This window comes from Lepisosteus platostomus, chromosome 8, assembly GCF_059453375.1.
Source record: "Lepisosteus platostomus isolate fLepPlt1 chromosome 8, fLepPlt1.hap1, whole genome shotgun sequence".
Lineage (NCBI taxonomy): Eukaryota > Metazoa > Chordata > Actinopteri > Semionotiformes > Lepisosteidae > Lepisosteus > Lepisosteus platostomus.
In genome coordinates, this window is record NC_142618.1 from 62450602 (window position 1) to 62471986 (window position 21385).

The window sequence follows — 21385 nt, forward strand, 5'->3', positions numbered from 1 at the left end:
TTTTTCAGGCAAACTGTTTCAGTGCTGATCTGACCTGACGAAACTTTCAGAGCATCCTGGATTTCCTCAAACTCTTCCTGTTGTGAAAATGACCCAAACTGATGTACTGAAACGTCTTCCAATAATTGCGTCCAGTGTGTAAATATATGTTAATATCTTTGAACTGTATTCTTATTGTTTAAAATAGATTTTCCATAAAGTTTAAGGAAAAGGTCTTTGTTTTCCACAGGCTGGGTAAACTACTCATTCCATTCTACATTACAGACAGTCACGAGACACGCACACTGCCTGCTGTCCTCTGTGCAAAAGAGGTTTTAAAGACATAAAATCTCTCTTTTATTATTATTTTGTAGTTCATCCTTCTTACTTTCTCTCTTCAGCAGATACTGAGAGTTGTTTAAAAAAAAGATGAGCGCATGTTAAGCACATGTAAACAGGACATGTGTGCATTTCAGATATCTTGTCTCGGCCTTTGGGGCAGTTCGATATTACCAGCCACTGCATTCACACCTTGTCTGATCCTGTCAGCCTCTGGTTATGGATGGAGAGCCTGGCTGCTATTGCAACTGGTGTTGGAGAACCAATAGGTGGTGCTCTACCCTATAGACCAGAGTTTCTTAAGAGCAGTGGTCCAGTATGAGGATGGTGCTGTGCTATAGACGGCATCACCTTTTGGATGAGAAGTTAAAACAAGGTCCAGACTAGCCCGTCATTAATAGTCCCGTGGTACTTTTCAAAAGTGTGGAGAGTCCTCCTTTGATAAAACACTTTGGGATCCTTTGGGGTAAATAGGGCTATTATAAATTGAAGCCCTTATTATAGGGAAACCACCTTTTTGAATGTTAAAATGGAACACTTGCCTTTTAGAAAAAATGATTGGGATGGTGTATTATACTTTACGTCCAAACTTTAAAAGTCTAGATTTCATAAAGTTCAATACAAAATAAGTGTTATTACTAACTTACTAGTTGTTCTTCAGTGGACTTTAAACCTATATAAAAAGTCTGTACTTTCTCCAGTAAAAAATTGCAGTTTAAAAAAAACTAATAAAATCAGAGTTTGGTTTGGTCACACTGCAAGTCTGGACTTTGATCCTAGAAAGAGGCAGTGCCTAGTATTTGTCACTCATGCTGAAAGCAGCTGGGAGGTGACAGCGATGAGTGATGTTGTGGATTGGCTATAGCATATGGCAACCATAGTCATCGAGAGTGAGGTGGAGTTTGTGCTGTGGCTTCTATACAGTGGCTCAGTGGTGCTGTTGGTTAACTGGTAAAACTGAACAGCTTTAAAGAAATCTGGAAATACTGACATCCAGACATCCAAATGTTGTCACATTACTAATCAGGGCACTCACATCAGCATCGACAATTAATTTGAAACATACAGTAAGAATCATAAATTACACAACTGGATAGAAAGAGGCCTTATGCACCACACCTTATCCTTCAGCTGGGACAGATATACACTTAGATAAGTAAAACTGGTATAAAGACAAAAAATTACAGAAAATAGGAAAATCCCAGATTAAATCAGGCAGTTCTTTGTTAAGTGCAGAAATATTTCTTTGTTTACTCTGTAAATATAAAACCTCCGAAAAGCACAGATATTTAACAAAAAAGATTTATCCAGCTGGAGCTGCGCTGTACTGTATCTGTATTTCTGAATTCTTGAATGCTGTGAGGACTACGTTTTATAGTTTATGGTGGTGCCTGGTGAAGAACATGTATTTCCCAACTGTATTAGAAGGAATTAAGCTGCTTTTAATGTAAAAACATACCAGTGCTTAAAATCTTTTTTTTTTGCTTTTTTAGAACAGTATACACCTAATTTTCTCACATCAATGAGTAATTATCATTAAAGAGAGAGTTAGGTTAATCATATGATTCAAATTGTGCTTGTTCGGGTACATTTTAACTCAGATGTGTTATTTTCTTTATGATTTCACCAATAACCTCTTCTCAGCATATTGGAACTTCAAAGCTTAATGAAACTATTTAAAAGGAAAGAAAAGTGCCCTTTTGTGTGCTTTAAATGAACCAGAATTGATCTGAGATTAACATTCTGAGGCCCATTACTTCCACATCCTTGAAGCCAATAAAATATTGTCTCTTCTTATAAGGTGATTTCAGCCTGAAGAAACTACCATAAAAGTGAAAAGACCCAGAGACTTAAAATGTCTTTACAAACACGCAGCCAGGATTTTCTCTCAGAGATTATAGAACATTCGGGGAATATGGATGATTGTGTTTAAAATGCGTTAATTATTTCAGCTTCCCTTGAGTTTATTTGTGCACGGTTATATTAAAAAACATATTGCTTTTCCACGTAGTAATTGCAGAATTTATGCAGGTGCTTTCAACAGATGAAAAAGTTACTGACACCGCAAATAGTTTAAATGAAATCCAATTGATTTACTTTGACATAATCCGTTCCGCACTTCATGTTATCTGGAACCGCACAAAAGGCCTCTGACGGTAATCTTTCATTGCGCAGAGCTCTGAGCTCCGAGCTCACACAAGCCCTGTCTCAGCACAGACTGGAGCTGGGATACCTGGAGCTCCAGCCCCGGGGCTGGGCCCGGGTCTCCTCTCCTTGTCGTTGTCTCTTGGCCTCGTCCCTCAGTGTGGAGGAGGTTCAATGCATCAGATAAGGTCTCAGATGTGGGGAAAAAATTGGGAAATACTTGGAATTCTGGTAACATTTGCCAACACTTTTGATGTGCAGCACACTATCCGGAACATTTTGATTTTACTTTTACTCCTATTTCTAGAGGACCTGTGTAGAGTACCTCCTCAGCCCTATTATTTTGACACAATTATGTAATTATTTATAGTATTTAATTATGGACTGGAAACTCAACAGGCTCATTATCTTGTTTCCCCCCTTATAATTACAGACTCTTCATTTTGTATGAATATAAGAAGTCAGTTTTTATATAGTAAGTTTTCATTTTCCTACAAATTTAACCTTTTGCTTTAAGTTAGTAATAATAATAATATATTAATAATAATAATAATAAAAAAATAAAAAACAATTTCAGTCCTCCGTGAGATAAGTGTTGGTTATCTGCTCCTGGGGGGGGGGTGACATCGCCTGCAGTACCAGACTTGTCCACACGGAGGTGGGCAGCGGGACTCCACTGTGTAACCACAGGCTCTGGGCGGAGCCGAGACACGATTGCCACCTTCCCCACGCGGCCAACAGCGGCAGCTCTAGATTAAACCCCAATAACAACCTCCAATCTAATGGGACCGAAGCGACCTGCGTTTGCTGCCCGACAGGGCCACTTGAGCCCTTGGTGAGGATTCAGGATTTGGCCATGATGAGGCCACAAGCACTGCGAACTGCAGCCTTCCAGCTGTCTGTAGGCTGCTCGTTCGCGTACCGGCCTGTTCCAGGTACATTGACAGCGTCTGCTGTAGCTGTGGCACACTTGCCTTCAGGAGTCGCCATGGCGTGAAAACAAGAGTGCTCACTGCTGTCACTCCCAGGCACCTGACACCTGAGAAACGGCTGCTGGGATGCCTTTGACACCACACGAACCAGCTGCTTTGACATCCCAGGGCCCAGGCTGTTCCCTGTGCTCCCCAGCCCATCTCCCCGATGAGAGGGTTTACAGCTCGGGGATGTGCACACCTCACCTGCGGTCTGCTTGTAGCCTTCCTTATGCACGTGTAGCGGAGCTGGTTGCAGCGCGGTGACGTCACCGCCCTCCCTGCGTATTGCAGGTACCTCAGCCGCCCAGGCTGGGTGGAGGTCTCCTTTAGCTCCTTTAGCTGGTTCTCTGTTGCGTGGCGGCGGAGACCCGGGTCTGCACCCAGGTAGTGAGGGTCGAACCGGCAGGGCGGAGCGGCGAGGGCGCGACCCTGCGCAGGACCGCGACGGTCACACATGGTGACACCGCATGGCGTCCCATGAGATCCGTGCTCTGCTACAGGTCATCGTGCACCTCTCAGCAGTTCAGAAACCGTAAGGGCAAACGTGTTCTGTGCACACCAGAAAATCCCCCAAGCGTCTGTTCCTCTTGCAGATGAGCAACATGAGCATCTGCTGCATGACGCATGATGCAACGAAGAGGATGCCATTGCATTCTAATTGTCTTTCAGTATAGTTACTGTCCAGGGAATTCCGGTGATCTGGAGTATAAACTGTATGCACCGTAGCGGATAACCCCACTGGATGTTGGAGACACTGGGACTGGAGTGGCCGTCCGTTCCCGAACGCAGTGTGACCTGGGGAGGATCAGCACGCCGCCCTGGTAACGGGGGACTGGACAGGCAGCAGTTCAGTGACCAGGGCAGAATTCCCCGACTAGAGAAATTCAGTCCTCAGAGTTGATCAGTATGTTTTGGGGACAGACTCGCCTGTACTATAAGAAGACGTTGGAAGTACTTTCTTTACAAAGCACTTCCTGCAAAGAAAACTTCATACTGTGCATAATGTATATATTAAAACTCTTATCAGCAGTGACATAAATTTTGCTTTGCAAAAACTGCTGAAAGAATCATTTTTATTTTTAAAATAATGGCTCATTCCACAGTACATGTATTCTGGGATAACATGTAAAGTTTGATTAAATCATTGTGCAAGAATGAAGTAATCAGACAAACCTGCAAAAGAATTATATTTTGTATTTTTAAAATCATCAGCCACCCTCTATTCTTTCATCACAACCATGTTGTTTTTTCTTTAATTTAAGCTGAAGTGCTGCTCACAAAAGGATTTTAAATCTTGAGTTTTTAATTTCCACTCTTTGATCTCTAGTGGCTGACATCAAAGGAACTAATTGATACAGCTATTAGAAGACTGTAATTCAGATGACAAACTTTCACAATGTGCCCAGAACAAAGCATGGAATTTAGGATTTATTGTAATTCCCAAACAATTGTTCATACTTTTTTTTTCAAAAGCAGCCATTGTATATTGGAAGGGGAATACAAACGACAGCTTGAAGCTTTTAATTTACATGGAGAACCTGACCCTTGCTATTCTCCTTTTAATCTGCACTGTTCTCTGAGAAAATCCACGTTCTTATCAGATATTCCTGCGGCAGTCTCTGTGGAGTGGGATTTCCAGATTTGAGCGCGGATGCCTCACACTCCACAGCCTCCGGTGTGATTACTGGGAATTAGTGAAAATGGGGATGATCCCTCCTCACATTAATCAAGGGACTAGAGCTCAGCTTGGCAAGGATGGAGTGTACAGGTGTGAAAATCTAACACCCAGGGAAAGGAGAGGACCTGACATTGTTTCACCTTGTTTAGCGATGTGTCGCTCCAGCTTCACTTAAACCGGGGACATGGAAAGCAGATCTTTTTAAAACGCCTTAGCATTTATAATACTCGTACCGGATATATAAACACTAGAAACACGCTGTATTTCTGACATCCCTCTCAGTATGAAAGTGATAAGAGTGGCTTACTTTAGCATGCTGTCTAGGGGAAAAAATACCCAGGTAGCTGCAAATTCAATTTTCATGGGATTTGCAATTTTAATTTTTGTGATGGCAGACACCACCTGCATGGATCATCAAACAAAGCTAAAATGCACCTCAATACATCTTTCCTCTGCTGTTTCCTGGTTTTCATTCCTGCAAAGTCAATCCCAAACTGTAAATCCTTACCATACTGTAGTGCTGAACTTCTAAGTCTTGCTGTCAGTATTTGCCATGTGCATTTCTGCTTCTGGAAAGTGGTGCTTTGCACTTGCCTGAACTGAATTTCATTTTCTAAATGTCCTTCCCGGCCTCCAATGTCTACTGATGTTTTCTAGGCATTGACGTCTGGATCAGTCTCCACTCTGCAGTTGCTGCTGATGCTAGTAGTACAGTACATACAGTAGTACTCCTATGATGTTGGTGAAGTCGTGAAGAGTGCCTTTCTGTGGAGTAGAAGTCAATTTAGCTTTCCAGGAAGCTCCTAGTGTTGGTCCTACGAGATGTCCACTGTCTGAGAGATCTGTCATGTTGCCCAGCCTTGCAATTGATTTTCTGACACGTTAAACTAAGTTTTCAGGGAAGCGCTTGGTCGGAGCTGTCACAGACAAGCTGGAAAAGAAAACTCAGGGACTTTGAAATGTTGAATTTTAAAATGTTTAATTACATTCTTTTGACACGTACTGTAGCACTGCATGTCTCCAGTGTTTCTGGGCTTCAGAACTTCAGTCTCTATTTGAAATATGTCCCTTGTAAAACAGAAGATCATTAAAGGCCACCTTACTTGCTACCTACAGTATAAGAAGTAATAAGGATACTAGGTGGTTGCAAAGTTGTCTATGTTTTCTCTTCTTTCAGAGACTGCTGTCAATTTGTTTATTTTTGGTCCCCCTTGTGCCTCAACTGGACACGTCTCCAGGCATCAGTTTACAGCAGTGCTGGTCAAGAGGAAAAAATAAATATGCGCAAAAACATATTTTCATTGTTTTCATTGGTTATTTAGTGCACACAATACTTCAATAAAATTGAACGAATGGAAGAAATATAATTTAAGCCAGTCTGTAGCTTTCATTTCTTTTCTTTGCATGTAGAAAGATTTTATGTCAACTCTGTTAAAATCTTCAATTTACTTTTTTAATACTACTTTTAAAGTTTGTTTTATAAGTTTTATCAGGAATGACCCAATTTTTAAATAGCCTAATTAAATATGCTTTTAACAAGAGACAAATCATTTAACCTTTCTTGTCATTTGGAGGAGTTTGATCTCTTTCAATCAGATTTCTATCTCTACCTTTTATGTTTGATCTTAGCAAGACAAGTGAGAAGTGTGCCCTGGCAGAGAGTCAGATCTTAATGCAGAAAACACAATTTATGTTCAATTAATTTACTTCATAGAACCAGGCTCTTGCCCAAAAATTAAATTAACATTCCTTGTTTCATTATCAACACCAACAGCAACATCTTGCAAGGCAAGGCTAGTGAGCACACAAATGCAATTAAAGAGCCTTTGCCGTACCTAACACAACTGCAGGGTGTTTACAGAAACTGGGATGAAATTTACAGGAGGAAAACAGTGCAGAGGATCTTTTAAGGATTACATGCAAAGTGTTTCTTAGGAGTAGCAGATAAGCAATGTGGTCTGTGTTCTTGTAGATGGTGCAATGATTTTGCTAAGCTTTGGGGACCTAGTGGTTTGAATGTGGCTGTAATTTTTCCCCCTTGCCCTTGGTGAGAACAAGCCTCACCCTTGTCCTTGCAAATCTTCTTAAAAGCCAGATTCAGTGGAAGAGAGTCCAGCGAGGTTTTCACGGTAGCTTGGGCTGATAAAATCTGGTGTCTGCTGGCCACGTGCCAGGTTATGTTTTGCTAGGGGGTGCTAATATTTCTTTTGGAGCATTATTGTCCGAATTCTCGTGGCTCATTTTCTGCAATACAGCCCAAGAGGGGCCCACATGTGCCTGTGGAGGGGCTCAATCAGCACCCATTTTGATCTTTTCAATCAGTGCTGAATCTGAACCTGGAGGTGGAGGGATGGCACTGCACCTAAAGTGTAGGCCTGGGGGTCAGTTGATGTCTATGGGTCTTGTAGCACAGCGGGTTCAAAATCTTCCTATTGAGTTACTTTAAAATTCATGTGAAAAGCGACTAGCGTATTTTTTAAACCTGTCCTCGTCAGAATTACTCTGGTTTTTGTTAAAGTGTCCTGTACGTGTTTCAGAAGGTCTCCTTCCCTGCTCACTGCCACTCTCCTCTTTCTCAGCCACCGAATGCACATGCTCTCCGTAGTCAGAGTGGGCCCTGTCTCATGTCTGGGGGGTGAAAAGAGCCCCCTTCTTGGAGATACAAGCTATTTTTACCGCTACACTGCAGGGACCGGCTGTTTCACTGATTTCCGCTGTTCAGATTTTTTTACATCTATCTTGAATATCCCCTGCTTACATAGCAGGCAGTGACGTCTGTCTGTCTTCCCACTGATGTGACTCGAATGATTCTCAGCTGGTGGAACTTTTCCCTTTTACACTCTCAGGTGCTGTCAGTGCTGTTTTTCACAGGATGCTGATGAGCAGCACCCTAGGGTTTCACACACACTGGCATTTTCATGTTTTCCCCATACACACTCAACACATCGAGGTTTCATTGCGAATAAGCCAAGCACAGCTCCATGGTGGCCACCAGAACTACCTGAGAAACAGGCTCTTCTATGTCGGGTGATTGTTTTCAACAGTATGACCATTGTATGAGCTCTTTGCAAAGCACACTGAGCAGCCAGCAGCCACAGTTTTCCTGTTCTTCTAGTAAAGATCTCACACATTCATATCCTGTGGTACTCCTTTTTATCAGATAATCCATCTGTTCCCATAGCACATTGCTCCACTATCGCCAATAATCCCAGAATGCCCTTGAATCAGGAAAACATGTCACTTTGTAATTTCAGTTTTTAAAGTACCAGATCTGCTTCAAGGGAGGTTTTGTATATCCGTAAATCATTCAGAACTAAATTAAAAATATTAGACACAGCTTATGAGCAAAATCTTATTAACACAGACATGAGGAATTAAAGACATTACAGATTTTTGGTGTTTTTGGAGTCTCGTGCAGCAAAGGTTTGAAACACAGCCGTGTACTACATCAGTTTCTCTTTCCAGAAACATCCCCCATGTGCTTTAAAACTAATGCCAGTTTTTGTAAAAGTGATATACGGAAATATAGGCATTTTCTTCTGCTACTTCTTGTAGTTCGTAACAGAGCGCTTGAGGTCTTAATTACATTAGGCTGTATTAATCTGGCAGTTTTATTTTTTTCCTATTGTTTGAACGTCGGAGAAAGAGCCTCCTGGCAATTCTTCCAAGTGTTGTTGACCTCCAGCTGACACACTCTCCCTGGTTAATAATTCCTCCGCAGCCTCTTCAGGGATTTTCCATCATTAGCTTTTTCACAGTTGTCCTCTCACTTCCGTTGACATGCATGGGGTTGAAGTCCTCCGGGCAGTGCAGCCGGTCGCCTGTTTCACCCACGTGTGTTCGCTGTGCCCACTCAGGAGGAGGAATTCCACTCCTCTTGGCACATGGCCCTTGTGTGAAACGCTCGAAACACCTCGCTGGTTAATCGGCAGCTTCTGATGCGTCTAATCCCTGAGCATGGACATACTGTGGACAGTGACATTCGTAGAAATTGCGTGTGCTTTTTTTCTGTGGCCGGATCCTTAATTATTTAATCGTTAATTAGCAGGATCTATATAGCAATTAAAAGGCTGTTCACATCCAAGCATTGCAACAGTGGATTGGAACCACAAGTCGAGTAGCCCTACTATAGATGATAGCAAAATTAGTTGTATTTAAACAGTATGCGTTTAAATACACACTTTCACACTTTCCTAAACAATATAGCAATTGATTGTTTATTTTTTTATTTGGAATGAAAATCAGCAAATATTATGAAAATCTGATGCATTATAAAGTTTTTATCTTCTGCTTGGAGTAATATGAATAAGGCAATACGAAGCTTTTAGGAAGGCTGTGTCCTGTAGGAGAGCAAGCATGTGAAGGAACATTCTCAATGTCTGATGAAGGATGTATATGCTCCACACAGCCAGGTGGCTCATCACAATTTATTACACAGGCAAAGCAAAGCCAGCACAGCCAGTATCAGTATTCTTCTCAGCCTTCTTTCCCATGAACATCTTCTAAAATAAATGAGATTTTGTGTGTACGCGCCCTCATATTGTTTTCCCAGGCAAGATAATTCTGCCTGGAAGTACAAACTGATAAATGAGCATTTTTCCCATGTTGTTTCTGAGCTTAATATTTACTATGGTGTATGTCTCATCTGATTTCAGGAGCTCACTATAAATTCTATGTAAAAACTAGAGTGGATACACTACATAAGAGTTCAAATTACAGGCATTCTGCTATATAAAAGGGACCATACTTCTGAAACTGGGCTGTTGTGAAGTCCAGCACATTGCACTGTTATGGTCTTGTTGTAATTCCAGTAGTGGGAGATATTCCTCCAGTTTAGGATGAACTTACATATCATCCCTAGATGTACTGAAGGCTTGTCACAATTCTCAAGTATAAAACAAAGAAGAGGAGAGCTCCCACTCAAGGTGGGAGTTGATTGCTTTCAAATCAACAGCAGTATTGTGTGGGGTTCTCTCTTCTTTCCACTGTACAAGGTTAGCTACTGTCATTTTTATTAGCTCCATGAGCTCTCTGTAGAAAAAAACTACTTAAGTTTTAGAGCACAAGCAGTATAGAGCATCGACCAAAATTCATTTTGGCCAGGATGAGATCAGTCATGTAGATAAAATATACAAGTGTGGATTATACCTGAAAAAGGGAAGATATGCCAGTATTACTGCCATCATAGCTATTAGCAGCTGGTAAAACAAAAATAGAAAAAGTCCCAAAGTACAATATATAATTTATGTGAACATTTTACGAATGGCTGAACAAACACAGAGCCAACCAAGTTTATATTGTCCTCCTGTGTGTGTCTTCCTGTTAAGGAGTCGTGTGTGATTAGTCATTCACTTTTGGTTTTAATTACTATGAAACATAAAAGTGAGCTGTTTAGAGCAGCATCTTCCACTGTGATGTTGTTTTCAAGTACAGACTAAATTAGGTTTTTATGATTCAATAAGAACAATAAGAAGTGGCATTATCGTTAGGTTATTACTGAGCTGAGGTACTGTAGCTGAGCTTCCCAAGGTGAGGCTGAAGATGTTTAATGGACCCAGAAGAGTAATTTTCCATGCTGTATTGCGCACATTAGTCAGCACAGATACAGCTTCCAAAACAGTTTGAAGGAAAGAGAATTTTCTACCATGAGTCCAGCACTGGAAAATGCTCAGGAAAGGGTGTGGTTGCACATGGTTGTGTTGTACAGGTATACAGTATTTAACTTTAATTTTTCTAAATGTCTCCTGTTGAAATTCTTTCCAGCGGCAGTTCTCAATATCTGAGTTCTCGTTTGAGCAAGGAAAGGAGAGAAATATCTTTTTGATGTCTCCTCACACGTCTCTTAAGCTTTTTTTTTAAGCTCACATCTCTCTTGAGTAATTGTAAATGCATGGCCTTCACTATTCTTTTAATTTATTATGTTTTTATGTTTCCTTTTGTTGTCATTAGTTTCTACCGTCTGGAGTTTATTTCCCCAGCAAAAATGTGGGTTATCTTGCTTCTTGAGATCTAGACATCTCTTCAATACCACACCAACAACAAGCGAGCCTTTAGATTTAAGCAGTGTCGTTTTTTTTTCTTTCTAATAAAGAAAGAAAACATTAAAAGCACTATTAATGTTTTCCAATATTAAAAAGAATGGATTGCTTTACTAAGAAAGATACTGCATTGAGTTTCATTGAGCATTCACTGGAAGGCAGTAGGTTGTGCCATGTGGCCTGTAATGGATATACAGTAGCATATACAGTAGCATGTCCATTCCGAGGCTTTGCATGATGGGAAGGGAACTAACCCCCGCATGCCTTCTGTCTGCTTTCTCTCCTCTCTCCCGCCTCTTACCAAAAGGCAAGTATGCTATGCGGGATCTGGTCCACCGTCTGCCCGGGGGCAACAACAGCAGCAGCAGCACCAACAGCAGCGCCGGCAAGACCATGTCCGACGACACCGTCACCGCGATCTGCTGTGCGCTGCACGAAGTCATCACTAAAAACATGGAGAACGCCAAGGCCTTACGTGATGCTGGGGGCATTGAAAAACTCATCGGCATCGCCCGGAGCAAGGGAGACAAGTATGTGCTGCATGGCCTACCCTCTGCTGCCTCCTCCTCCTCTGCCTTGATTTGGTTTTTCTACAGATGGACCAGGTCTTAATTTGTTTGCCTTGGCTGGGCGTTGGGTCTGTTCGAGGGAAATGCCCTTTGTGTTTCCAGATTGACGTACATTTTTCCCTTCCATGGCACACCTGCTTATTGATCCTGGTGTCTAACCTGGCAGAGGACTGAGAAAAACACACTGTCTAGCGCTTTAGCTGCTTTAGTGCTTTCAAAGGTACAAGAAGCAGTCCTTCTAGCTGACACATGCTACCTGCCAAACCCCAGGGCAAGCCCCCTGTTGTTCACAGGCACAATCCAGAGAGGAGTTGTGCCTGTTTTGGTAAACAAAGACACAGCTGCAGAGCAGTGGATTTAGACAGCAGAACTTATTATTCTTTGAGCATCTTCATCCCACCTCATTTTGAAAGAAGGCCAGCTCAGTTTTGCAGTTAATTCTAACTGAGTCTTGGGGAACACTTGCTGTCAAGAGGCACTCTACATGCCAAGTGAGAAGAGGAACCATCTCACTACTGCCTAGGCCAGCTGAGCATGTTCACGCCAGTCGCCACGAATGTGCCCTCTGAGCCGTGCACGTGTGCGTGCGCACACAGTTTATGAAATCGGCGCACATAGGAAATTGAACTGCGCACAAAAAATTAAATTACAAAAAAATAATCAAACAAACACAGTTGTCAATTGAAAAATGCTAAGTTGACCATGAGACTGGCTGTGTGCCTTATTACTGCTACTCCATCATCGATATCTATGCTCTCATAGTCTCGAACCTCACTGCTCATACTCAATCGGCACTCAATCTCTATGACTGGGCATCATTGAGTTGTTGTCCCAGTCTTTTGGATTTCTGTGCTTCTATGAGAATGACTATATTAACAAAACATTATTTTAGGTTTACAATTTTACATACACTCAATTTAGTGCGCACAAGTTTTTGTGACTGGGAAACAAATTAGCACAACTCTAAATTTTTGCGCACACAGGCCATTAAACATGAGAACAGTGAGAACATTGGTTGCCACATCTCCTATTGGCTTAATCCTTTAGTGTCATTCATCTCATATTATCACCATGCACTTTCTTGTTGCATGATTCAGAACCAAAAACTTAATGGTTTTAATAAACGTGTTTATCCAACATGACAGTGAATGATGAGACTTTCTAAGTAATGGCTGACCTTTAGGGCACTGTGTCTGATACATTTACTTTGCTCCCATCAGGACATTTCCATTGGCGGCTGTTTAACACTCCTTCTTATCACGGGGGCATGGTTGCTTGACTTATCCGTCAATGTTTTTGCTCAGCACACTGTAATATGTAATATTGGCCAGTCATTTGTAGGCATAAGGAAATGGAAAGGTCACAAAGTGGAAGTTAATGGTTTATGAGAGCCTTTGCTATCGCTCATTGTGCTTTCAGGCTGAGAGCTTTATTCTGGTTTTAAATATGATATTCCAAGACAAAAAGAAAAGCCTTTAATTCAAATTCCAAGAGATGAATTACAGTGACACAAATCTCACTAGAAATGTACGGTCATACATTTGCCATTTTCAATTTTATGTCTTTGCTGCTACGTTCCTTATACCGGATTTAATGTTTTCTCACAAAACTAGGTGGTGAACAGTCTTCAGGCTGCTTGTGTAGACAGAGAGAAGTAAGCCCTGGAGAATACAGTACCTTGGTATTAAATGCACAGTGCCGCCCATAGAGGGTGACCCAGAAACCCTCCTTGTGCCCCCACATGACCCACATAATGACCACAGGTTGGCCAATACTGGCGGCTTTGCTCTGGCCATGCTGGGATTCAAGCACAGAGGACCCAGATGCTCAGAGTGGTCAAGCAAACACCCAAAGACCAGGTTGAGAGTTCTCCTCGGTCTGGAATTCACTTCTGTAACTCTCTGAGCCCTGGGCTAGTACCGCCTTTCTCAAACCCCAGTCCGCTGGGAGGACTGTCCCTGCCATATTGAGCTGGGACCAGCTTTATTGATTGAGTTGTCTTCCTTTTTGTCCATGTTGTAGCCTGAGCGTTCCTAAAAAGAGAAGGACCTTAGGGGTGTGTTTCCTGGTATAATAAAGCCTCAGAAACACTGAACTAGTAAGAGATCATACAGGCAGATTCGGAAAGCCTAGTGACCAGACCTGAGCTCTGGTTCATCCAAGTGGTGAGGTTTCAGAAATAGTCGACCTAATAGCATTTAATTATAGTTTAAATTATCTTGTCAGCAAGATATCGAAGGTGGAGCTTGAAAATGTGTTGAAAGCGCATGATTTTGTTGTTATCCCGTGTGTCACAGTTAATCTCTCAGGCACTTTGTGATGTGCAAAATGAGCACCGCTTACAGCCGACACTAGCAAAGGAGAAAAAAGTAAAAAAGTGGAAAAGACTTAGACTTAGACCAGGTCCATTTCCAGATTTAAGTCCAACTGAACGTGCTTTTTATATTCTCCATAACAATCTGTGAACTAAGAACAACCCAGGTAATGTATGGGCAAGACTTGGAGAAGCAGCTCAGATGATGACATGAAGATTCAATACAATACTGCCTCAAAGGAGCAACACTTCCACTCTGTCCTAATACTCGCGGTCACTTGAAACCACTGGCTTAGTGATGATTTTATTAACTTAGCTTTTATTTCTAATATGGTCGAATGTATGCCTGGATTGATGTAAATTAAACTGTTCTTATCATTCATATTACTCTCACGATCATTATTATTTATGATTTTGGCTTGTAGCTTTACTGTTTAGCAAAAACAATAGTTTGAACATTTCTGTCAGTACACTTTTGGTGGGCAAAGCGTAAAAGTATATCAGTGTTATTAATAAACCGGATTTGAAAGTATTTCGTGTTAGGATACTCTAGCATTTGCTTTCAACAAGCAGTCTGTTGCTCTCTTACCTGAATAGCACATGCATTATTTAGACTCTGCTGCTTGGAAAAAGATATCCATGCAGTTCTTAAGGACCCCCCCTGCCTGTGCTGGTGCATTTTCTATAACACAATTCATAATACCATGAAGGCAAGTACCTTGTAAATGTTAAAAGCAATGATGGCTGTAGGATACCTACAGTTAGTTCATCTGGATAGGTACTTATACAGATCATGGCAACAGAAGATCAGTACAACTTTACTCATTGAGCAGTACAGAATATTTTAATATGTACAAAAATCATTATAACATAACTGTATGGGTACATTAGTTGTGCCTTTTATTGTCTATTCAATAACACTATGATTTGTTATTATTCTTCAAATGTATCAGATGTGATAGCTATATTTTGTTTTATTCATTGTTTTGCATTGAGGGCCCATGTACAGCACAGTCCTACAGTACAAAGAGAATTATTGTAGTACCAGGTTATGCATAACTCATATTAAGGATCATTAATTTCTTGGAAGCATTTTGTAGAAAATGATCCCACTCAAACCTTGCACAGCTGGAGGAATAAAAGGCAAAAGCGTGATTTATTAGTGTTGATAGGTTTTTATTGTTTGACAAAACAGATTTAAATTGATTCAATCAAACTTGTTTTAATGCCAGCCTTTCTGGCTCACTCCCAGTTTAGTTTTGCTTAGCTAAATTATGTTAAAAACGACCCATGTAATCTTAGCCTGGGCAATCAATTTTAGCCTATTCAGCTTGTTATGAAGAATTAATTTAAACATGTTCGTAATTTTGCAAAGACAACCATAAATGGAATAGAACTCAATATAAACACTTTGTTATGGCCTTTTATGACTTGGCAAAGTTTGCAGGACCTTGTTCTGAATAGATTTATTTTACCTGCTGTTGTCTCTTAAGGAAATCAGTTGTATTTTAACATATTTAAATGTAATTTAGAAGTTGCTATACATTCAATTTTTATTTTGGTATACCAAAGAGTAAGTGATTCAATGTCTAGTACTACATAAATAAAGACTGTAAAGGTACTCTGGTGAAGCTCTGATAAAGATATTATTAATGTAATACATTTTGAATCGTTTTTATAACTTCTGAATAATTTTTTCCTCTGCAAAAGCCAGTTTTATGCATCGGGCTGCTTAGGAATAGCAATCAGAGGTTCAGTCAACAGCTTGACGCCATTCAGGCCTCGGAGAACTGGAGTTATTCTTCAAGCGTTTCAAATCCAGAGAGTACCTTCAGCCGAATCAACACGAGTTCTTCCTCATCTGTGCTCTCTGTTGACAGGGCCATCTCTTTACAGAGACTGCAATAAATCCGGTGTATTTATTCAACACAAAAATCAACTTAAATTGCCGTTTCTTGTCAAGCATTTGACAGTTAGAGGGCTGATCATTCTGCTTGTATGAAAAATGTTTCTCTTTCCAGGTATAATAGCCCCTGTATATTTTTAATTTGATGAGGAGGGTTTTCCTGTGTTAAAATAAATGGTGCTGTTCACAGTGCACCTTCAGTTAATTACAGTTTACTTATGTTATTATATTTCAATTAAGAATCCTAAAAGTAATTAACTTAATTGCTTAAAAGCAATTATACACTGTCTCAGAAGTGCATTGCAAATAATGTAGACCTAGGTAGTAGTGAGACGTTAATTAGAGACTAGATGTACAGTATATAAATATACACATTCACTGTATATGCGTACACACTCGTACTGTACAGTACAGCTCCCACAATCAATTAGCTGCAAAGACTTTTGTCATAAGAATACGCAGAAAAGAAAACACCTTCATGAAAGATGATTTCTGGAACCCTTCAACCCTTCAACAACATTCATTTCTAGAAATGCTCCTGCGAGCAGAGGAGCGAAGTACTTGCGAGTTGTGGATATCAATGCGCCGGGGAGTACAGCTGGATGGAGCAGGTGTCTTACACTTGCCTTAGAAATGGAGCGTATCCAGGCCGGCCTGAGAGATTTGCTCGCAGCTGAAGGAGGACAGCGCCATCGCTTGAGGGCTCCTGTTGGATAGAGACGAAGGGTGAAGCAGGACCACTCTGTAGTGGAGTGGGGGAAACTCGGGGGGACTCTAGAATGGACCAGCGGTGGGTCGGCGCCCTCTGCCCACCTCTCCCACAGCACCAGTGAACTCTTCACCCCCCCAGGACTCCAGCTGGGCAGGAGCAGGGTGGGACCGCAGGAAACACGGGGGTCGGCCCCGCGGACGCAGGACCACTCACGATCTGAGCCGTTACCTGGCCAGATCAACAGCTTGCTCTCCAGCGTGCGTCAGAGTCTTGGAACAGGAGTCTCGGGGGCTGTGCTTCATGAGCAGGAGCCAGCTGGCTCCCCGGACAGGCAGTCCTGCACACAGAGACCAGTGCGCTCCTGGAGCGGGATCTGAAGCACAAGGATGGTTTACTGGCCGGTGCCTTAATGGAAGCCATTGACTAATGTTCTTCCATATCCAATGTATTTACTACTGCATCTCCTGTGTATTCCTGCCAATAATACTGCACACACTGGGAAAGGAAGCAATTCATTGCTGAAATAAGAGAAGCATACTTTGAACCTGGATTAAAATATGTTATAATGAATTAATGAGTCTTTCTCACATTAAGACAGAGTGGGTAGGTGAACTAGGTTTGTCCTCAGAACGTAGATGACATGTGCTGCCAATCTATGTAGCTGTGGGGATTTACTGTAGTTACAGTACTGTATGTTCTATTCTAAAAAAATAAATGTCTGTTTCCTCTTCTGTTCTCTCTCTTAGGCATTCACCAAAGGTGGTGAAGGCAGCTTCTCAGGTCCTCAACAGCATGTGGCAATACAGGGATTTGCGCAGCCTCTATAAAAAGGTAAGAACCAAACAAAGACCGTGGACTGAATTCCCCCAGGTTACATTATCACCATGCAACCACACAAAAAACAACAGCAATCTTCATTTTAGCCTTGCACCCTTCCTGAAGTCTCCAGTTTGCTATTGGCCTTTAGGCATCCTCAGCATGTATTTAGAAAGTATTTGCTTGACTACCTTGTCAGAGTTCTAATACTAATTCTAAAATCTCAAGCAGTAGGTTTTTAAAGTAATGCATTTTTGGATTAAGAACTGGTTAATTAATACTGTAGGAAAAGGAGTATAGGTAATTAATGAAGACTCTGGTCCAGTCGAAGTAGGTAGTTGAGTACCACAGGAATCTGTATAAGAACCACCGCTCTTCTTAATTTCTATCAATTATCTACAGTATGTGGTGCAGTTAGGAAACGTGTCAGTTTGCAAATAATACCAAGAATAGGAGGATTAGCAAGCACTGGAAAAGGTACAATAGAAATTCAAAAAGATATATACAAACTTCAAAACACACAGACGATCACATTTAATGTAGGCAACTGCAGAGTGTTATTTCTGCATGTAGCAGCAATATTGATTATGGATTTCGGATGAAAAACTTGAAGATTTTACAGTAATTGTTAAGAAGATTTAGTAGTTAAAAAATAGGTGAAATTTGTATAACACACTAGTAGGACTCATTTAGAATATAATGTTCAATTGGGGTCATCACATTATAAAAACATTCTGCCGCTCTAGAATCAGTGCAGAGAGGAACTGGGCTCAAAGAAATCTCTGTACTGACAGCACAAGAGAACTTTATCTTTTTAGTCTAGAACAGAGAAAACTACAAAGGGACCTGATTCAAGTATTTAAAATCCTCAATGCCAGCTGACTTCTTCAGAATCAACAGCCACACCAACCAGAGGACACTATTTAAAACTACAGGGGGACATGTATCTAAAACTGAGACTAGATTGCACAAAAGTTTCTCAGTCATGTTGCGAAGACAATGCTTTTACTTCTTTCAGGAGGCAGCTCGGTGAGATCCTCTAATTGCTTAACAACCAAACTGTAGGCTGGATGGCCCCCTCTCATTTCTGTCATTACCTCACATGTCTTTCAATCTTATCTACAAAATATTTTTCAGCAGCCTGGGATTTTATATATTAGTAAGCCTGAGGACAGATATGTGGATCATCAAGTGTCACGGGTCTATGATAACAGCCAAGCAAGGGTAGCCACCTGCAGTAAATGTCTCTCTAAATATTAACTGACATATGTCACAAACCATTTCCTTGAATTCTGCAGTGATATATATTTATTCCTTAATTATTTTATTGTGAGCAGTTAATCACATACAAACACTGATACCAACAAAAAGCTGTATGCAATTATTAACATTATACACATGCTCTCTTAAAGATTTGATAAAATGTTATGGTTTGTATCCTTGTAGTCTAGGAACAATGTGTGAAATAAATATACAGTAGCTACACTCATTCTGAAGTTTTTAATGGTTATCAGCTAAGCAGATGACTCTTCTGAAAGAAAGCAAAATATTCTAATTGGATCAATCCTTGGAAATCTGTGAAAATGTGTTAAATAAAGACTGTAACTCTTTAAAATATTCCAAAAGCAGACCTGCCTAATGTTTCAGACAAAGGTGAATGTGCAGAATTTGTTAATTCTACATTTAATTCCTGCTGTATATGTCTTTGGGTGCCTGGACATGTGTTTAATTTGTAAAGATCTAGCAAAAAGTTACCCTGTCAAACAAAACTTCTCATTTTACTCATTTGCTTTCATAAACCATACTTATGCGATTCATCTGTTTCGAGAGGCTATTTTGAATTATTTTGTTGACGTGACCCCTCCTTGTGTCACTTGGAAACAGCATCCCAGCAGTGACCCTAGGTCAGTGCTTGTCTCTTCCGCCCCTACTGCATATCTGGACACTGATCTGTATAGAGATCCGTGTGTATCTGTCCCAGCACACAGTTTCCCATGCCCTCCCTGCCTCTGCCTGGCCAACTACAGCTGCACACACAGTGTTATATAAACTGTGCAGCCTGTAGGTGGCGCTGTGCAGCTGAAGACACAGCCAAACCTCTTTGCATTCAGATGTCAAGCCCCACTGGTCATGGCCTCTTGCGCAGCTTCATCAGAATGCGAGCAGCGCACACAGCTGCATCTTAAATAGGCCGTTTACCTTTAAAAGGAACCATTTTCTTTTGTGATTGCTGCCCTGGGATCCTGGTAGCACTGCTGCATCTGATTTAAAAAATAATAATTTACTTCGCTGGGGGAAGTGAAATACGTCTAATAGTTCTTTCTGTGTTTCCAGAAGAGAAGGATGCAATTTGTTTGTTAGTTGTTGTTTTTTTGAGGTTTTAATCCCCAAACAGTCCTTGAACATGCTCGTGGTGATTTTTTTTTCAGTGTCTCAAACTTGCTTACATTGGTCCATCTCTCAGTAAAGCTGGGTGGATTATAAATACTGTACATAAACACACTTGTTGACAAAACTGTGCCTGGACTGGATGGACTTTGTGACGAAGAATTCTGGAGCAGCTTTGATTAATGTGCTAAAATGTGTTCAGACAGACCTAGACAGAGACAGGCAGCCCCTAATGAGATCAGACGGTTTCGGAAAGGAAGACTTAAAGAGTTGAAAAACATGGTCCTAAATGAACACAGAGCATGTGAGCATTAACTAACTGGAAAGAGCCCCCAGGGGCAGCCTGACAGAAACAGGAACAAGGAAGCTCCTGGTGACTCAGGGCAAGAGTGAGCACTGCTTCAGCCTCAGCTAATCACTTCAGGACTGTCAAGTGCTCTATAGGGTCTTTAGAACAGAATCTTCAGGTGGAAATAATATGAAACAGATTTTTTTCTCTGCCACGTGCATTGCAGCAGTTTACAATGGCAATCAAACCTGGGTGTGAGCTTTGTCCTGAATCATAGTTTTATTCTCTGGTTTATCACTTTTCTCCTGTGTTTCCCGCAATCTGGGCTTTTGCAGGTCAACATTCAGGTACAGAGACGGGAAGCCACATGTGAGTGAAATGTAACATTTTCTCTGAGGTGTACAGCCTCTTTTCACCTTCTCTGAGGTGTACAACCTTGTCCTGACATTTGTTCTTCACCTTTTTTGCAGACATTCCTCGAGATTTGTTATCAAATGACGTGTCGACGTGTCCATCCATTATACCTTCCTCCTGATATCGATTAAAGGCGTTCAGTTTAAAAGCTCGTGTTAGACTGACAGTGTATCCAGCTCCTGTATAAGAGGGGATTTAATTCATTCAGTATCTGTGAAACTTCCGATAAAGACCGTACCCGATGTACTGGTTGATTATTTGATGTTTCACAAGATTGGCTGTAGGTTTCAGACTAAAATTCACTGGGCCATTCTATTCCACTATGTGGAGTCAGAATTAATTTCATTATTATTGCTGGTGGTTTGTACAGTTACAGGTGTGAGAGGGCTATTAGTACCGTATGTTTAAATATAATTATCCCAGTGGCCTTGCTCATTTGTGAACTAGCATATGGTCATTTTTCTAATTTCCTTTGGATTTTTTAAGCTTTATTTGCTTTTTTTTGCAAAGGATAAACTGCTAAGAGAAAGACTCATGCAAGCTAAGAATTCCAGTATCTCTTCAGTCTAATCCTGCTCCCCCCACTGCAATCATGTCCCCTCAGACTAAAGGAGGGTCAGGCTAATCTCTCCCACTGTCAGCGGTCAGCTCAGTCCTCTTGGGGACCCCCTGGCTGACCTGCAGGAGAAGCGCCCCCCGTGTCCCCGCCCAGGAGCGAACCCCTCTGGGCGAGGATTCCCCGAGTGAGTCATGTGAGCTCTGTTAGTGCTTCTATACAAAAATACAATTACTGCAGCTCCCAAGCCCTCTCCACACTGTGCATC

General features: G+C 41.2%; 1 protein-coding gene across 5 annotated transcripts in view; it reads left to right on the top strand.

Moving 5' to 3' along the window:
- LOC148657673 (catenin delta-2-like) overlaps nucleotides 1–21385 on the top strand; it is a 305588-nt gene that overhangs the window by 261497 nt on the left and 22706 nt on the right. For all 5 annotated transcript variants that reach the window (XM_088644228.1, XM_088644229.1, XM_088644230.1 and 2 more), the window contains 2 exons: nucleotides 11461–11683; nucleotides 17401–17485. In XM_088644228.1, coding sequence (XP_088500354.1) covers nucleotides 11461–11683; nucleotides 17401–17485 — 308 coding nt within the window. The remainder of the gene's footprint in view (nucleotides 1–11460; nucleotides 11684–17400; nucleotides 17486–21385) is intronic.